General features: G+C 44.9%; 1 protein-coding gene across 3 annotated transcripts in view; it reads right to left on the bottom strand.

Moving 5' to 3' along the window:
- The window catches only part of NUP210 (nucleoporin 210), a 98,258-nt gene that overhangs the window by 43,747 nt on the left and 40,573 nt on the right, over nucleotides 1-13,938 (bottom strand). For all 3 annotated transcript variants that reach the window (XR_002781387.1, XR_002781388.1, XM_011364466.2), the window contains exons 14-15: nucleotides 9,089-9,234; nucleotides 840-1,061 (exon numbers count right to left, since the gene is read on the bottom strand). Coding sequence is in view for 1 of the 3 variants with exons in the window: in XM_011364466.2 (XP_011362768.1) it covers nucleotides 840-1,061; nucleotides 9,089-9,234 (368 nt within the window). In the remaining 2 variants the exon portion in view is untranslated. The remainder of the gene's footprint in view (nucleotides 1-839; nucleotides 1,062-9,088; nucleotides 9,235-13,938) is intronic.

Raw genomic sequence — 13,938 nt, 5'->3', positions numbered from 1 at the left:
GCACCTTGGTGGCATGTGTGTATGTGTTTTAACATCAATTGATATTCTTTGCACTAGTAAACATGTAAGGATATTCTTCACTTCCCCCAAAGAAATGGGCTCTCTCCTATCTTTCTGGATTCATGCTCGCCTCTCACCTTGCTTTCAGTTTCCCAGCTTTGGGGTACCCTGAGAATGAAGGGGTATACTCCTACTATGAGCAAAATGAGGGCCCTGAGCCTAGAGACTGCCAAGAACAGAGCACCTGAACTGCAAGCTGCCCCTCAATTCAGCCGACTCCAGCCCTGAGGTTGTTCAGGTCACAGACACGTTTCGCTCAGTCCACCCAGTTCCTTAATTTTTTGGTTTTCAGCATTGAAAAAAACAAAAATTGAGAGATTTCATAGAAAAAAATATTAGGATTCCCAGCTTATTCTAAAACACCAAAAAGATCTGTTAAGCTGGGTCTGAGGTCTTACTCATTTATAATACCTGCCTGCCATGGAGGAATTTGACTTTGTGACCCTTGATCTTATTTCACCCCCTAATTTGGTGGTAGGGAATGCTGAAGCCTGGAGAAAGGGAGCCAGGAATGACTAGCTCTATCAAAACAGGCGTGAATGGGGGTCAGGGGTCCCACTGCCACACCTTGCTTGGGCTGCTTGTATTCACTAAGTCATTCCACTTCACTGAGCCTCAGTTCCCCTGTCTGTGAAATGGGTACCACAGCAGCAGCAGCTATCTTTCAGGGTACTTTGAAGATTAAATAAAATGATGCTGTGAGTACAGGACACTCAAAGAATGTAACTTTCTACCCTTCCCTCTGGGCAAGGTGGGTCTGGGGATGGCTGCCCTCTTACCTGTTCACCCAAGGCCAGGCAAGTCACAATTATCCAGTGTTGCTGATAATTTCGGGAGGCAGGGGGCCCAAAGAAAGCCAGACTGATGCTGTGTGTGTCCTCAGAGGTGACGTTCCGGAAGAACTTGGATGGCTCGAGAACCCAGGGTCTGGGACCTTCTTCGAACAGCATCTCCTTTGAGGAGCCAAGGGTCACCAAAGCAACAGAGGAGGGATCTACAGCCTATGGAAGAAAAAAAGAGAAAAGTCAGCCTTTCTCTGAGAGGCGCATGTTGGAGGCCCTGCCCTGCCGCCTGCAGGTCACGAAAGACGCTGTTCCTCTTTGGAAGTCAGTGTGTCTGCAATGCTCCCTGGGGTCTTGGTGCAAGAGTACTCTGGGGAGAATTCTATCCTCCTTTCTGATATACTGCTGGGGAGAAGTGAGCATAAATTAATCTGCCTCTTTCATAAAACAATCCAGCATAAGCCCTGAAAATACCCACAGCCCCTGGAACCAGAACCCGCCTCTGGAATCTAACCTAAGGACAGAATAGGAAGAAGAGAAACAAGTTCATGCACAAAGAAATGTTCTCCACACTGTTATGTCCTACAGCAAATCACCAGGGCTGCTTAAGTAAATGGTACATCTACAGGGACCTGGGCAGGTCCCTAAGGTAGTATTTACAAATAGCTGGGCACAAAACTGACTATACAGTTTGATCACAACCATGTTGTGTTAAAAAGCAAAAAACTTTAATCCTAAGAGGAAATACATCAGATGACCAAGGAAAACACAAACTATGTGTCCTCGATGGCATAATTATTGTTTGTTTCCTTTATTTTTTACTCTACTGCATTTCCCTCACTTTCTACAATGTATATATAAGCTTCAGGGGACTGGCCTTTCTACCCATTTTGTTGCCAGCACCCAGAACAGTGCCTGGGACATACTAGGTGCTCAATCATTATTTGTTGAATGAAAGAATGAACATTAAGTCCTGAGAGTACCTGATAACCAAAGAATGAATTAAAATCATTTTTTAATTAAAAGCTCTCATCTGCTTTCCCAGGCTAGGGTGATTGTTGTGCTGAGGTCCCAGGGGTTCCTGCATGGATGATGGCAGTGCTTAGGGTCTGTGGAAAAGGGGATCATTCCTATTCTATAGCAGAGGGAGGGATAGCATCTGTAGAAAAATGTGGCTTGCCCCATACAAGGACACCTCCCTCTAGAGACACAGCTGGGGTGCAAGGAAGAAGAGGGCCCTGCAGCCCTGCCCTGTGACTCCTTGCCAGCGCTTGGCTGATCTCCTGCTCTAGACGGTCTTACTCAGGTTACCACCAAGTCGTTATTTGTCAATCTGCTTTCCTGTTAGTCCCTCCACTCTAACCTCTAAGAGCTTCCAGACGTCCCTTCCTAAAACACAGATCTGACCATGTCTCCTCTGCATTAAATAATTCCACAGTGCCAGGTGCCCTGAGAAGAAAGGCTGAGTTAGCATTCTGCCCTGAAGTTAGGGCTCTCCCAGCTTGGTCCTTGCCTGATTTCTCCCTAGTCTCACCTTCAGAATAGCCTGTCTCTAGGCTGCCCTGCCCTTCATCTAATCCTTCCTCCAAGCAGCCCCCAATTCCTCCCTCACCAGGTGACACCCAGTCTTCCAGACCAACAACTCAGTCTCTGGTTCTGGCTTCAAATGTTGCTCATCATACTGCAAGGAAATTATTTGTTTGGGTATCTGTCTCCTGATCAGGCTATGAGCTCATTAAAGGTAGGGAGGGCATGTCTGTTTCCTTCTGTACCTGCATCATGATCTCAAACACATGAGAAATGAAACACCATATAGAAATTAAAATATTCAAAACAAAGATAAGAACTTAAACTACACTATGATATTATGTCTCAGCCATGTGATTAGCAAAAATCCAAAAGTTTGAATGTTCCAGCATACACACTGCTGGTGAATCTGGTGAATATGTAGATAACTGTGTACTCTTTTTTAAAAATCAATTTATTAATTTTGGCCCAATACATGTGCCTTCCACTGCAGTATGCTATCTTATCTCTGCATTATCTACGAGGTCTGAGGTCTATGCTGACAGATTTCAATCAGTCAGCCTCTGATTTCAATCAGCTCCTTCCATATTCTTACCCTCATAGGAGCTGGATATGGATCTATCAACAGTATGAAGTCCTTGTAGGTATAGGCTAATAACCACTCAGCTGTCACCCACAGTCCTGGACCCGGAGCTGTGCCCCAACCAGATGCCACCTCAGTGTGGAGACGGACTCTCGCCTTAGTGATAGCTTTAAGATGCATACATCCTCAAGGACAGAGTGAGGGGCTAAGGTGATGATCTACAGAGGCCTATGGGCTCAGGTTCTCTTGGTGGAGTACTTACACTAAACACTTATCAAAGAAAGGACATCACATTTCAATGAGAATTCTGTCCTTTTGACTTTAATTTTTTGCAAGATGAACACTTCTGAATTTGCTATCAATTATCAACTCTCCGGGCATCCTTCCCTGCACACGTGCACAGGTATGTATATACACATAGTTCCAAGGAGCCTGGGGTGCCCCCATTGACACCCACTCCTAGACATTACCTTGCTACACACCCAGGTTTTGAAACCATCAAAATGGTCCTTTTCCTGCACATAAATTGCTGAGCATGCTCAGGGCCTTTGGCTTTTCCACCCTGGACCTCCCCTCAAGAGAGTCACATGGCTCAGACTTTTGCTTCAACATCACCTCCTCTGTGAACCTCTGTCTAGAGCAGGACCTCCCATCACTTGTTACCTCCTTTCCTGGGTCGACGCCCTTATCACTACTTGCAATCACTTTTTATATATTCATTTGTCCATTTGCTTCTCTACCTCCACAACTAGAATGAAGCTGCCACTTGTTAGCTGCGTAACCCTAAGCAGGTTAACTTCTACAAAGCTCAGTCTCTCATTCTGTAAAATGGGTATAAGGAGAACTCCTGTCTCATAGGGTTAGATTCAAGGGAGCAGGAATGAAAGCCCTGAACACATGGCCATGCTCAATAAATGGCCCTGCTACTATCAACTGTCATTAACTATCACCCTTATTTTACAGACGAAAAGCATGAATCCCAGCAAAGCAAAGCAAATTTATCCACGTTCACCCAACTGGTGGGCCAGGTTTGTTCCAATTGCAAATTCCCTGCTTTTAGCCACGTCTTAATGCTGCAACTAGCTAAATTTCACTGTGGGCAAAGCAGGTCATTGCAAATCTCACCAAAAAACTTTTTTCATGACTAGCCCAAAGGGAAAAATTGTGCAAAGGCACCACAAGTCCTATAATTAACAATTGGAGAACTAGGAATTATCATTTTCACATGTAATTCCCTTCTCATTCGAGCATAAAAGTGTCAGAACTTTGTGCCAGGGAAATAGGTTAATAATCAACACTGCTAATGAAGGACACTCATAAATCATACAGGCTCCTCAATGGACATCAAAGTGCAGATATTCAAACAGGCAAAGCCCATGCACTTTGAAAGAGACCTCCTCACTGGGTCTTCCTTCCCTGGTTTGCAAAACAGGAGATGGGTCTGGTCATCAAGAGGCCCTTAGTGCTGGAAGCCTATGTTTCTAGGAGACGAATCCATGCACCTTTTCACAGAGATACTCATACTCAGTCTAGGATCAAGAGACAGAAGGCAAGGAGAGGGGTGGTGGGAGGTTAAGGCTTCAATGCACCTGGTTGGCCCAGAGGTTCCAGGGTCAATGCATTCAGTCTTACGCTGATGTTGTCAGAACGAAAGAGCCAGGCTGGGTACCCAGACCCAGGCACTTAGGGGCTTCCAGAGAGTAACTCTAAATTTCTGCAGCAGATAAAGGCTGAAGAGCAATTGGAGTGTTGACTGTGGAGGGAATTAGGTTACTGGTGAGCATGAGCGCCCCCTATGGTTCAAGCGGACAGAAAAGGTAACACATAAGTTGCAGATGCAGAGATGAGCAGTGCTCAAAACATCTGGAAAGGGTCTTTCTTCCGTGGATGGGCTAAGTCCTTATGTTGTGCTTCCAGGACACGCCTATTCACCTCCCCCACCAGTAGCAGTGGTTTTGTGCATGGACCTGACTTTGTCATTCCCTGACCTTCACCAGCTGCCCACTGCTAGATAAGAATATCTAGCTCCTAACTGGATTTCAGAAACCTCCTTGTTCTGACCCACCACAGTCTCATATCTCACCCCAAGATATACTACACTACTTCTAGTGACCCCACCAACCACACTTCCTGCCTTCCTGCTCTCTATTTCTGTGTTCATTAGTGACCTGGCCCCCTACAGACGCTTCATTATGTCTACTATTATCTGAGTGTCTGCCCTCCCCATAGACTGGTAGCCTCCCAAGGCACAAAGTGTTGGATTTCTCCCTAGATTTCAGTTTCCCCAGCCTGGGCCTATATCAACCAAGTACCCAGGGCCTGTCTGCAAAGTCAACTGATAGATGGATCAGCAAACACAAGTTGTAGCAATGACAGCTGCCTTCCTAGTTTCCACATTCGGGGATTAAGCATGAGAGGCAGTCCCCAGATCTCTCCCCTTGAAATAACAATAAGCTGAACATCTAAAACTCAACAAAAAACACCCAAACTGCACACCAGCATGTCTGAGTATGGGATCTGAGCATAAGAGCTACCACAAGTCAGAACCTCGGGTATTGGGCAGTGGACTGAGAGAAACAAAGAAGCTGCCTCTCACAGCCGGAGCTCCCTGTAGGAGAAGGGGGAGGGGAGAAAGTGCAGCACGACTTCCCTGAACAGCCCTGCCTGAAAGTGCTTGTGAGCTCCACGTGGCCGGCAGCAGTGCCCAATCATCAGGGCAGAAGGCAGAGAAACAGGGACGGCAGAAAAGTGGGGATGGCAGAGAAACAACAGTTGATTTTTACCAGCTGTGGTTACAAAACTGAGGCTGAGCCGCAGTCTCAACTCCCAACCCAGAGGATCCCTCCCCCCATACCCTCAGAGATGGAACACCGCGGAGCCCCAAAGGAATCTGAGCAAATGCTACTGAAACTGTCACTAACACTGACAGAAACTGAGACTGAGGGTAGCGAGCATGATTAAACATCTATAAGGAAAAAAAGACATTATCAACACTTTATATAAAGCAGAGATCCAAGAGGCTTAGATACCACCTACTAGAAACCAAAAGAAAAACACCTTATTTGCAACAGGCTAGAGACCATTATATAATAAATCTTTCTGGAAAAAAAAAGAAAAAAAAGCAGAACACACTTTCATTAATGCCCAGGCAGAGAAATAGTTCATTAAACGCCATGAACAACCAAGTGACAAGGCAGCTCAGAAAGAAAGAGAAAGATCTCCATAAAATAAGCTTACAGACATAGAAATATGCAACTTAAATGATAGAGAATTCAGGATGGCACTTCTGAAAAAATTCAGTGAGATCCGAGATGAATCATATCAACAATTTCAAGAACTGAAAAAACAACTAGATGAGCAGAATGAGTTCTTTAGCAAGGAGATTGAAACACTCAAAAAGAATGAAATAGAGTTTCTGTAGAAAAAGAGCACACTGCAAGAGCTGAAAAATGAAATAACAAGCTTGGGAAACAGAGTCGACCAAATGGAGGAAAGAATCAGTGATATGAAGACAGAAATCTAGAAATAAATCAGAAAGAAGAGAGAAAACGAAGAATGAAAAATAATAGAGAAATACAAAAACTAGTTGATACTATTAGGAGAGGAAACATAAGAATAATGGGAATTCTCGAAGGGGAGGAAAAGGAGCAGGAATTAGAAAGCATTTTCAGACAAATAGTTGACGAGAATTTCCCAAATCTAAGGAATGAGCTGGAGCTTGGAATTCAAGAAATCAATAGAACACTCAATTATTGCAACCCAAAAGGCCTTCACCAAGACACATCGTATTAAAATTATCAAAAATCAACAAAAAGACAGAATTCTCAGGGCAGCCAGGGAAAAGAAGATGGTAACCTATAAAGGAAAACCCATTAGATTATTGTCGGACTTCTCGGCACAAACCTTACAAGCCAGAAAGGAGTGGAATCAAATATTTAAAGTATTAAATGAAAGGAACTACCAGCCAAGAAGAATGTATCCAGCTAAGCTCTCCTTTAGATATGAAGGAGGAATAAAGACCTTTCCAGACATACAAAAATTGAGGGAATTCTCCAGTTTCTACACTCCTCTCTTTCTTAGAAAGAGCCCCAAATTTTTAGGGTGGTAAATAGCCCAGCTAAAATAATTCCCAGCCTCTCCTGCAGCTAGGTGTGACCAATAGATTAAGTTCTAACCAGTGAGGCAAAGGTGGAAACTGTTGTTTTAAACTTCTGACAAGGCTACTATAGGAAACTAACTCAGCTGAGAGGTGAGCTCTTTCTCCTTTTGGCTATGTGAAATGCAGATGAAATGGCTGGAGCTCCAGTACCCATTTTAGACCATGAGGCGATGTTGAAGATGATGAAGTGAAAAGACAGAAACCTGGGTCCCTGATGGCTATGGAGCTGCCACACTAGCCCTATGTGAGACCTCTTGTGTGAAAGAAAAATAAACTCTCTATTAAGCCATGGTTATTTTGGTTTTGTTACCTGATCTTAACTGATATAAAGGCAGAAGAAAGATAAAAGAAGAGACCCATATTCTTCTTCTTTAATTTGTCCAGTCAGGAAGCAACCTTGACTTGGGACATGCCCACCTTATATTTACCCTTACTCTCACTTTGAGATCATGAGCTCAGCTGTTGGCTTCCAAAGCTCCAGCCAAACACCCAGATAATCAGATCGTCCAGTCATTTGGAACAAGCACACAGGAAGGGCCCTGAAGAATCTCTCCCAAGGGTCCTGGTGAAATGCTCTACCTCATTGAAGGCAGCGGCAAGGCTTTCTCAAGAATGATTGCTGCCATCTTAGGAATTTCAATTTTCTTGAACTCTGCTCTCTTGAGTCCTCTCACTTTATCCAGTGCCCCGATCAGTGAGGGGATCTTGACATATATATGTATATAAACAATAGAATATTATTCAGCCATAAAAAGAAGGAAATCCTGCTATTTGCAACAACATGGATGGACTTCAAGGTCATTATGCTAAGTGAAATAAGTCGGACAAAGAAAGAAATAGTGTATGATCTCACTTATATGTGGAATATAAAGCAAACAAACAAAAGACTCATAGATACAGAGCACAGATTGGTGGTTGCAAAGGGGAAGAGTGGTGGGAAGGTGAAGTAGGTGAAGGTGGTCTAAAGGTACAAACTTCCAGTTATAAAACAAATAAGTCCTGGGGATGCAGAGCGACAATAGTCACTAATACTGTGCTGTGTATTTTTAAGTTGCTAAGAGAGTAGATTTTTTCTAAGAAAAAAAATTGTAACTATGTGTGGTGATGAATGTTAACTAGACTTACTGTGGTGACCATTTCCCGATACATCCAAATATTGAATCATTATGTTATACACCTGACATTAATACAATGTTATATGTCAATTATACCTCAATAAAAAACAAAAACAAAAAACCCTTATTTGTTGTCTGCTCTGTATCAGGCACTATGCTCAGGGATAGAGGTTCAGAAATGAAAGATTCTAATGTTATTGAGCTTGCTTCTAACAAGTGAGAGCTATCCTAGAGGTTGAGGCTGGGTGTCAGGGAAATGTAAGCATTGACTGGCCCAGCCTGGGAGGCTGGGGGAGAGACCCTCCCCTAATGGAGAAGCCAACTTACTCTCTCTGGGCCTCCTGAGAAATTAAATTAGCCAAAGTCACTGAGTTGCTGTCAAACCTGGATTCAACTCAGAGGTTGGTGTCAAAGCTGAGGCAGTGTGCTCTGACTTCAACTGCTGTCGTTGCTTCCCACCACAAAGGGGTACTTGGACGCTCGATGGTTATCTGGCATCAGGCAGGGGTCCAAAGCTGACCCAGGTCTCCAAGGCCCCAGAATCTGCATCGCACACCAGGGCCGTTGTCCCTAGTCCAGGGTTTTGAAGAGACCCTCCAAGGTAACTCTAAGTTCACCAGGATCCCCATCTCTGTCCTGACCCCTGCAGAAAACACTTCATCCCCATGATGTCAGGAATCACTGTCTGCCATCAGGGAGGCTCTGCTCCTTCTACATACTTTCTAATTTCAGTTCAAAACTCACAGGGAGAGATCGCTGTTTTAAAGCTATTCTGAGCAGTCAGAGTTTTAACCAAATTTGCCAGAACAAATGAATAATTCACATCAGTGAAGAGGTTGGAGGGCAGAGGCCCCAGGCTCACCTTTAGGGGTAGGTAGGCGGCAATGGTGATCCGCGCACTCAAGTGGATGTGGCCATGTTTATAGCTCACAAGGAGCGCGGTGTACCCCTGGGCCTCGGCTCTTACCCTGACACCGCTGCAGTGCTCAGACCCCGGCTGCAGCCTCCCTGCAATAAGAGGAAAGTCAAATAGTCACAGTGAACGTGCCTCTGCCAGAAAGACATGATAGGCTGACAGTCTCTCTTTCATCCTGGGCTTGCTTCAATCTAATTTTTGAATTTAACATTTTTAAGTATACTTCCCATACCAAAAAAATATACTTGTCATAAGCATACAATTCACAATGATTTTTCCCCCCACAAACTTAGTATATCCTATACTTAGGACTGGGATCAAGAAACAATTTGACCTGTACACTGAACTATTCCACAGACCCTTCCAGTCACTAGCTCCTCCCCAAAGGAAAAACCACTGTTAGCTACTTTCTAACAGCACAGCACAATTTTGCTGGCTTCTGTCTTTTAAATAAAGAAGAGGTCCACAACCCCTGGGCCGCAGACCAGTACCAGCCTGTGGCCTGTTAGGAACTGGGCGGCACAGCAGGAAGTGAGCGGCAGGAGAGCGACTGAAGCTTCATCTGTATTTGCAGCTGCTTCCCAGCGCTAGCATCACCATCTCAGCTTCACCTCAGAGCATCAGGCATTAGATTCTCATAGGAGCACCAGTCCCTGGTGCTAAAAAGGTTGGAGACTGCTGATATAAAGAGAATCATTGAACATCAACTCCTTTGTGTCTGCCCTCTTCAACTCAGTGTTGGTAGTAAGATTCCTCTTTATTTTTTGCAAGTTGTAGTTTGTTTATCCACATTTATAAGTCATTCTGTTGTGTGAAGAAACCACAATTCATTTTTCCATGCTACTAAGAAGATCTGGTTTATTCTCAGTGCAGGACGATGATACACAGTGCTACCATGAACATTTCTTTCAGTGCACATTAATTTTGGTGGACATGTTTTGGCCTTTCTGTTCAGTGTGTCCTTAAGAGTGCCCTGTGTGCACCCCTAGTCCTTATTGCCTAGGAGCATGCCTACATTCAGCTTTTGTCATTACTGCCAAATATATTTCCCAAAATGGTTATATCAAGTTATACTGCTACTAGCACCTGCACTGCATTCCTGCCATACTTGGTATTTTCCATTTTTTAAAAAAAGCCATTCTAGTGGAAGTGTAGTAGAATTTTACTGTTTTCTTTCCAAAAATTTAGAAAAATTACACTTTGAAACCCTACATTCCCATTTCCTAGATTCTATAATTGACATTTTGCTCTTTCTCTTACTGTATTATCTATCCATCCATCCCCTATCCATCCATCAATTGGTCTTATTTTTTTATGCATCTAAAAGTAAGTTGCAGGCATCAGTACACTTCATTCTAAATACTTTAGCAAAAACATAATTATCTATAGTTCAAAATTTATTTATGGTATGTTTTTTCTTAAGATCAAATTTACACATAACAAAATGCACAGATCTTAAGCGGACCACACCACAAATCCTGACAAACACAGCCACCCATGAAACACCAACCTCATCATGATGCAGAACACACCCACCACCACAGGTTCCACACGGTTTTCCTAGGCAATCTCCAAGCACCCTTTCCCTGGAGGCCATTGCTATGTTGTTCTGATTTTTTCTACCATAGTTTAGTTTTTTAAAAAATAAGTTTTACTGAAATATAACTCACATATTGCAGAATTGTCCATTTAAAGTATACACAATTCAGTGTTTTTTAACATATTCACAGAGTTGTGCAACTATCACCACTAATTTTAGAACATCTCATCCCCCAGAAAGAATCCCCACATCCATGACCAGTTACTCTCCTTCCCCCAGCCCCAATCCCTGCAGCCACTGCTCTGCTTTCGGTCTCAACACAGATTAGTTTTGTCTTACACTACACATCGGTGAACTGTGCTCTTTGTGTCTGTGTCATCTCATGCAGCATGTTTTTGAAACTCAGCCATGCTGTTACATGATCAATGATCGCTTCCTTTAGATTAATGAGAAGTATTCCAATTCCACTGCAAGGGTGTTCCACAGTTTGCTTATCCATTTACCAGTTGATGGGTATTTGGGTTGTTTCCAGTTTGGGATAATTAGGAATAAAGCTGCTGTGGACATTCATGAACAATCTTCTCCATACTCTTTTTACTTTTACTTTCACTTAGGACATTTCAGTGCATGCTGTTTTGTCAATGGCCACCATCATGACCCTATGCTGACAAGAAGGGTGAGCCACAGAGTCCACAAGCAGAGCTCAGGAGCTCCTGAAAACAGCAACTTTGCCAAATGGGCCTATCTGTGTCCACAATTACACAAAAAGAATAGGGAAATGACTGGTTTGAGTGTGGACCCTGCTTGGGACCCTCTTCCAGTTGGGTACACAGAGTCTGGCAAATGCTTATCTGGACATGACCCCGAATTATGAGACAGGAGTCAGGCCCTTTGTAGAGCTGGGAAGAGGTGCTGAAGAACGAAGCCCTGAGGGACACACTCTGGCTCCGATAGCATGGCAAAGAAGCTTCCTGAAGCACACCGCCATCCTCCTCCACCCCAGCCTCCCTGGTGTGAAGACTTTCAGCACTCTCTGCGCATCATCAGGCCCCTGTCCTGGCGATGGGAGGCCCGTCTATTCTGACCTGGCTGGAATCTGAAGCACACCACACCCTTTCTTATCTCCAGGCTCCCACGTACTCTTCCTGCTCCTCGGAATATTCTTCCCCCATTTTCTCCTAGTCTCGTCCTTCAAGTCTCAATTATGGCCTTCCCAGACAGCCCCAAACTGGCTTAGGCACCCATCTTCTACATATTTCTTCCAGGAAACATGTTTGGGCATTTTGAATGGGTACACGCCTAAGGACCTGTGCTTCCCCACTGGTGCACTCTGTCCCAAGGACCATAACTGCCTGTTGAACCATCTTTCTTGCTAAACTGTAATGGCCATGCACTTGAAACCACATCTTTCATGTTTACCAGGGGACTGCCAGAGCATAGCACTTAGTAGATACTCAGTGAACAGGGGGCTGAAAACCAACCGAGGCTCAGAGCAGAGAAAGGACCAAGGCAAAGCAAGAGCTGAGGGGTTGCCACCCCTGGGGCAGTGGGGTAAGCCTGACCAAGTATGATCATGGGAGTTCCATGGAGAGGTTCATGGTAATTCCCACAAGCCAAGGGGCTTTTTAAGTGGTACTCAATGATGAAGACAAGGCAGAAATGGGATCCCCGTGGCCAGGTTCAGCAGAAAGAGGGTAAAGCCCCAAACTGACCCAGATAATGCTGGCAGAGGTAGTACCTGGGGCTTCAGTTCCCAAGGGAACCTGGTACAGCCCCTTTCCAAGAACATGACCTGAGTCCCATAAAGTGTACTCTTAACTTGGATAAAATCAAGGACATGCACTTGGGAGAGGGAGACGGGGAGGAGGAGAGAGGGGTAAGAGGGAGAAGAAAACCATTAGCCTAACATGGGGATCACAACTGCCCCCATATGTCTGGTCCATGAGCCTCCTCTGCCCCAGGACACATGTCACAAAGTCTGTTGAATCTGTCTTTCAAGTTCCATAGATTTCCATGACATAAGCAAGTCTCTGCTCTGACCAGGCTCCAGGTTGTAAGATACATATTGCTCATATAACCTGGGCCCTACCACAAGCCTTCACAAAGCCACAAAGACTTTACATTGGGGGACACTTAAGGAGCTTTCTAAGGGAAATTTTGACACTGCATGGTTTCTGTCTCAGCTGCTGTCTTCAGAACCAAACTCTTTGAAAAATGCCCCTACACTGGGCTAAAGGACATTCATTAGTAACCTTCACAGCAGGCATGGGCCTGCTACCCCCATTTTATACATGGAGAATCTAAGGCAGAGAGGTTGGGCAACTTGCCTGACATTACGTGGAAGAAGTAGTGCTTAGACCCAGGACTGTGGAATTTCAAACTCAGTCCTTTATTCCTGGGACCTAATGGATGCTGTCTTCTCTCCAGGACACATGTTGGGGACAGTGCTAGAGGAGCAGCCTCCTCTCCTGCTGTCAATGGGCCTCTCTCTCCTGAATGCTCATGTTTACTTCCATCCTAAACGGTTGTCTCACTGAGGACACTTAAGATCTCATAAAGCTCAGTTTCTCCTGGATGGTCAGAGGACACAGCTGCACCCTCCAGGGAAGGACAGGGATGCAGTTTGCTCAGTGATGCCTCAGAGATGACACAGCCTCCTTCCTCCGTGCAGCTTCACATTCAAACAGCTCCATGAGTAACCACAACTACAGCAGAGGTGTGCAAAGTCACCTGGCATCGCAGGTGATCCTGCAAACACCTCTGTCAGTTAGGCTTCCTAAACCCTGCCAGGATGAAGTTGTTACTCCTCTGCTCAAAATCCGTCAGTGGCTCCCCACTGCTTGGACACTAAGGTCCAAACTCTCCAGTGTCCTCCGTGATTCATTATTCAACAGGTTCAGCCATTCCAGGTCCACTGTGCATGCCCACATCACCGATGTGTCGGTGGACATGCCCGCCTCCCGGCCCTGGCTCAGGAGCTCCACCCACCAAATGCTGTTCCCTATTTCCTTGTTAGTTCTAACCCCCGCCCAAACCTTAATCCTCCTTTAATGGCTCAGCAGTCCTTGGTTTTCTTCATCTGCAAATCAGAGAGGAAACCTCTACTGACCCTGAGCCAATTCCCCTGGGAGGTCCCCTTTTCAGAGGACTAAGGCTCCAGGTCAGTGTCAGACACACACCAATCTACATCCCATCCCACCCCCTGCCCTTACATGACCTTTGACAGCTATGTAGCCTCAGTCCCTTCATCTGACAC

This window comes from Pteropus vampyrus, unplaced genomic scaffold, assembly GCF_000151845.1.
Source record: "Pteropus vampyrus isolate Shadow unplaced genomic scaffold, Pvam_2.0 Scaffold97, whole genome shotgun sequence".
Lineage (NCBI taxonomy): Eukaryota > Metazoa > Chordata > Mammalia > Chiroptera > Pteropodidae > Pteropus > Pteropus vampyrus.
This window is presented reverse-complemented; position numbering and strand designations above follow the sequence as displayed.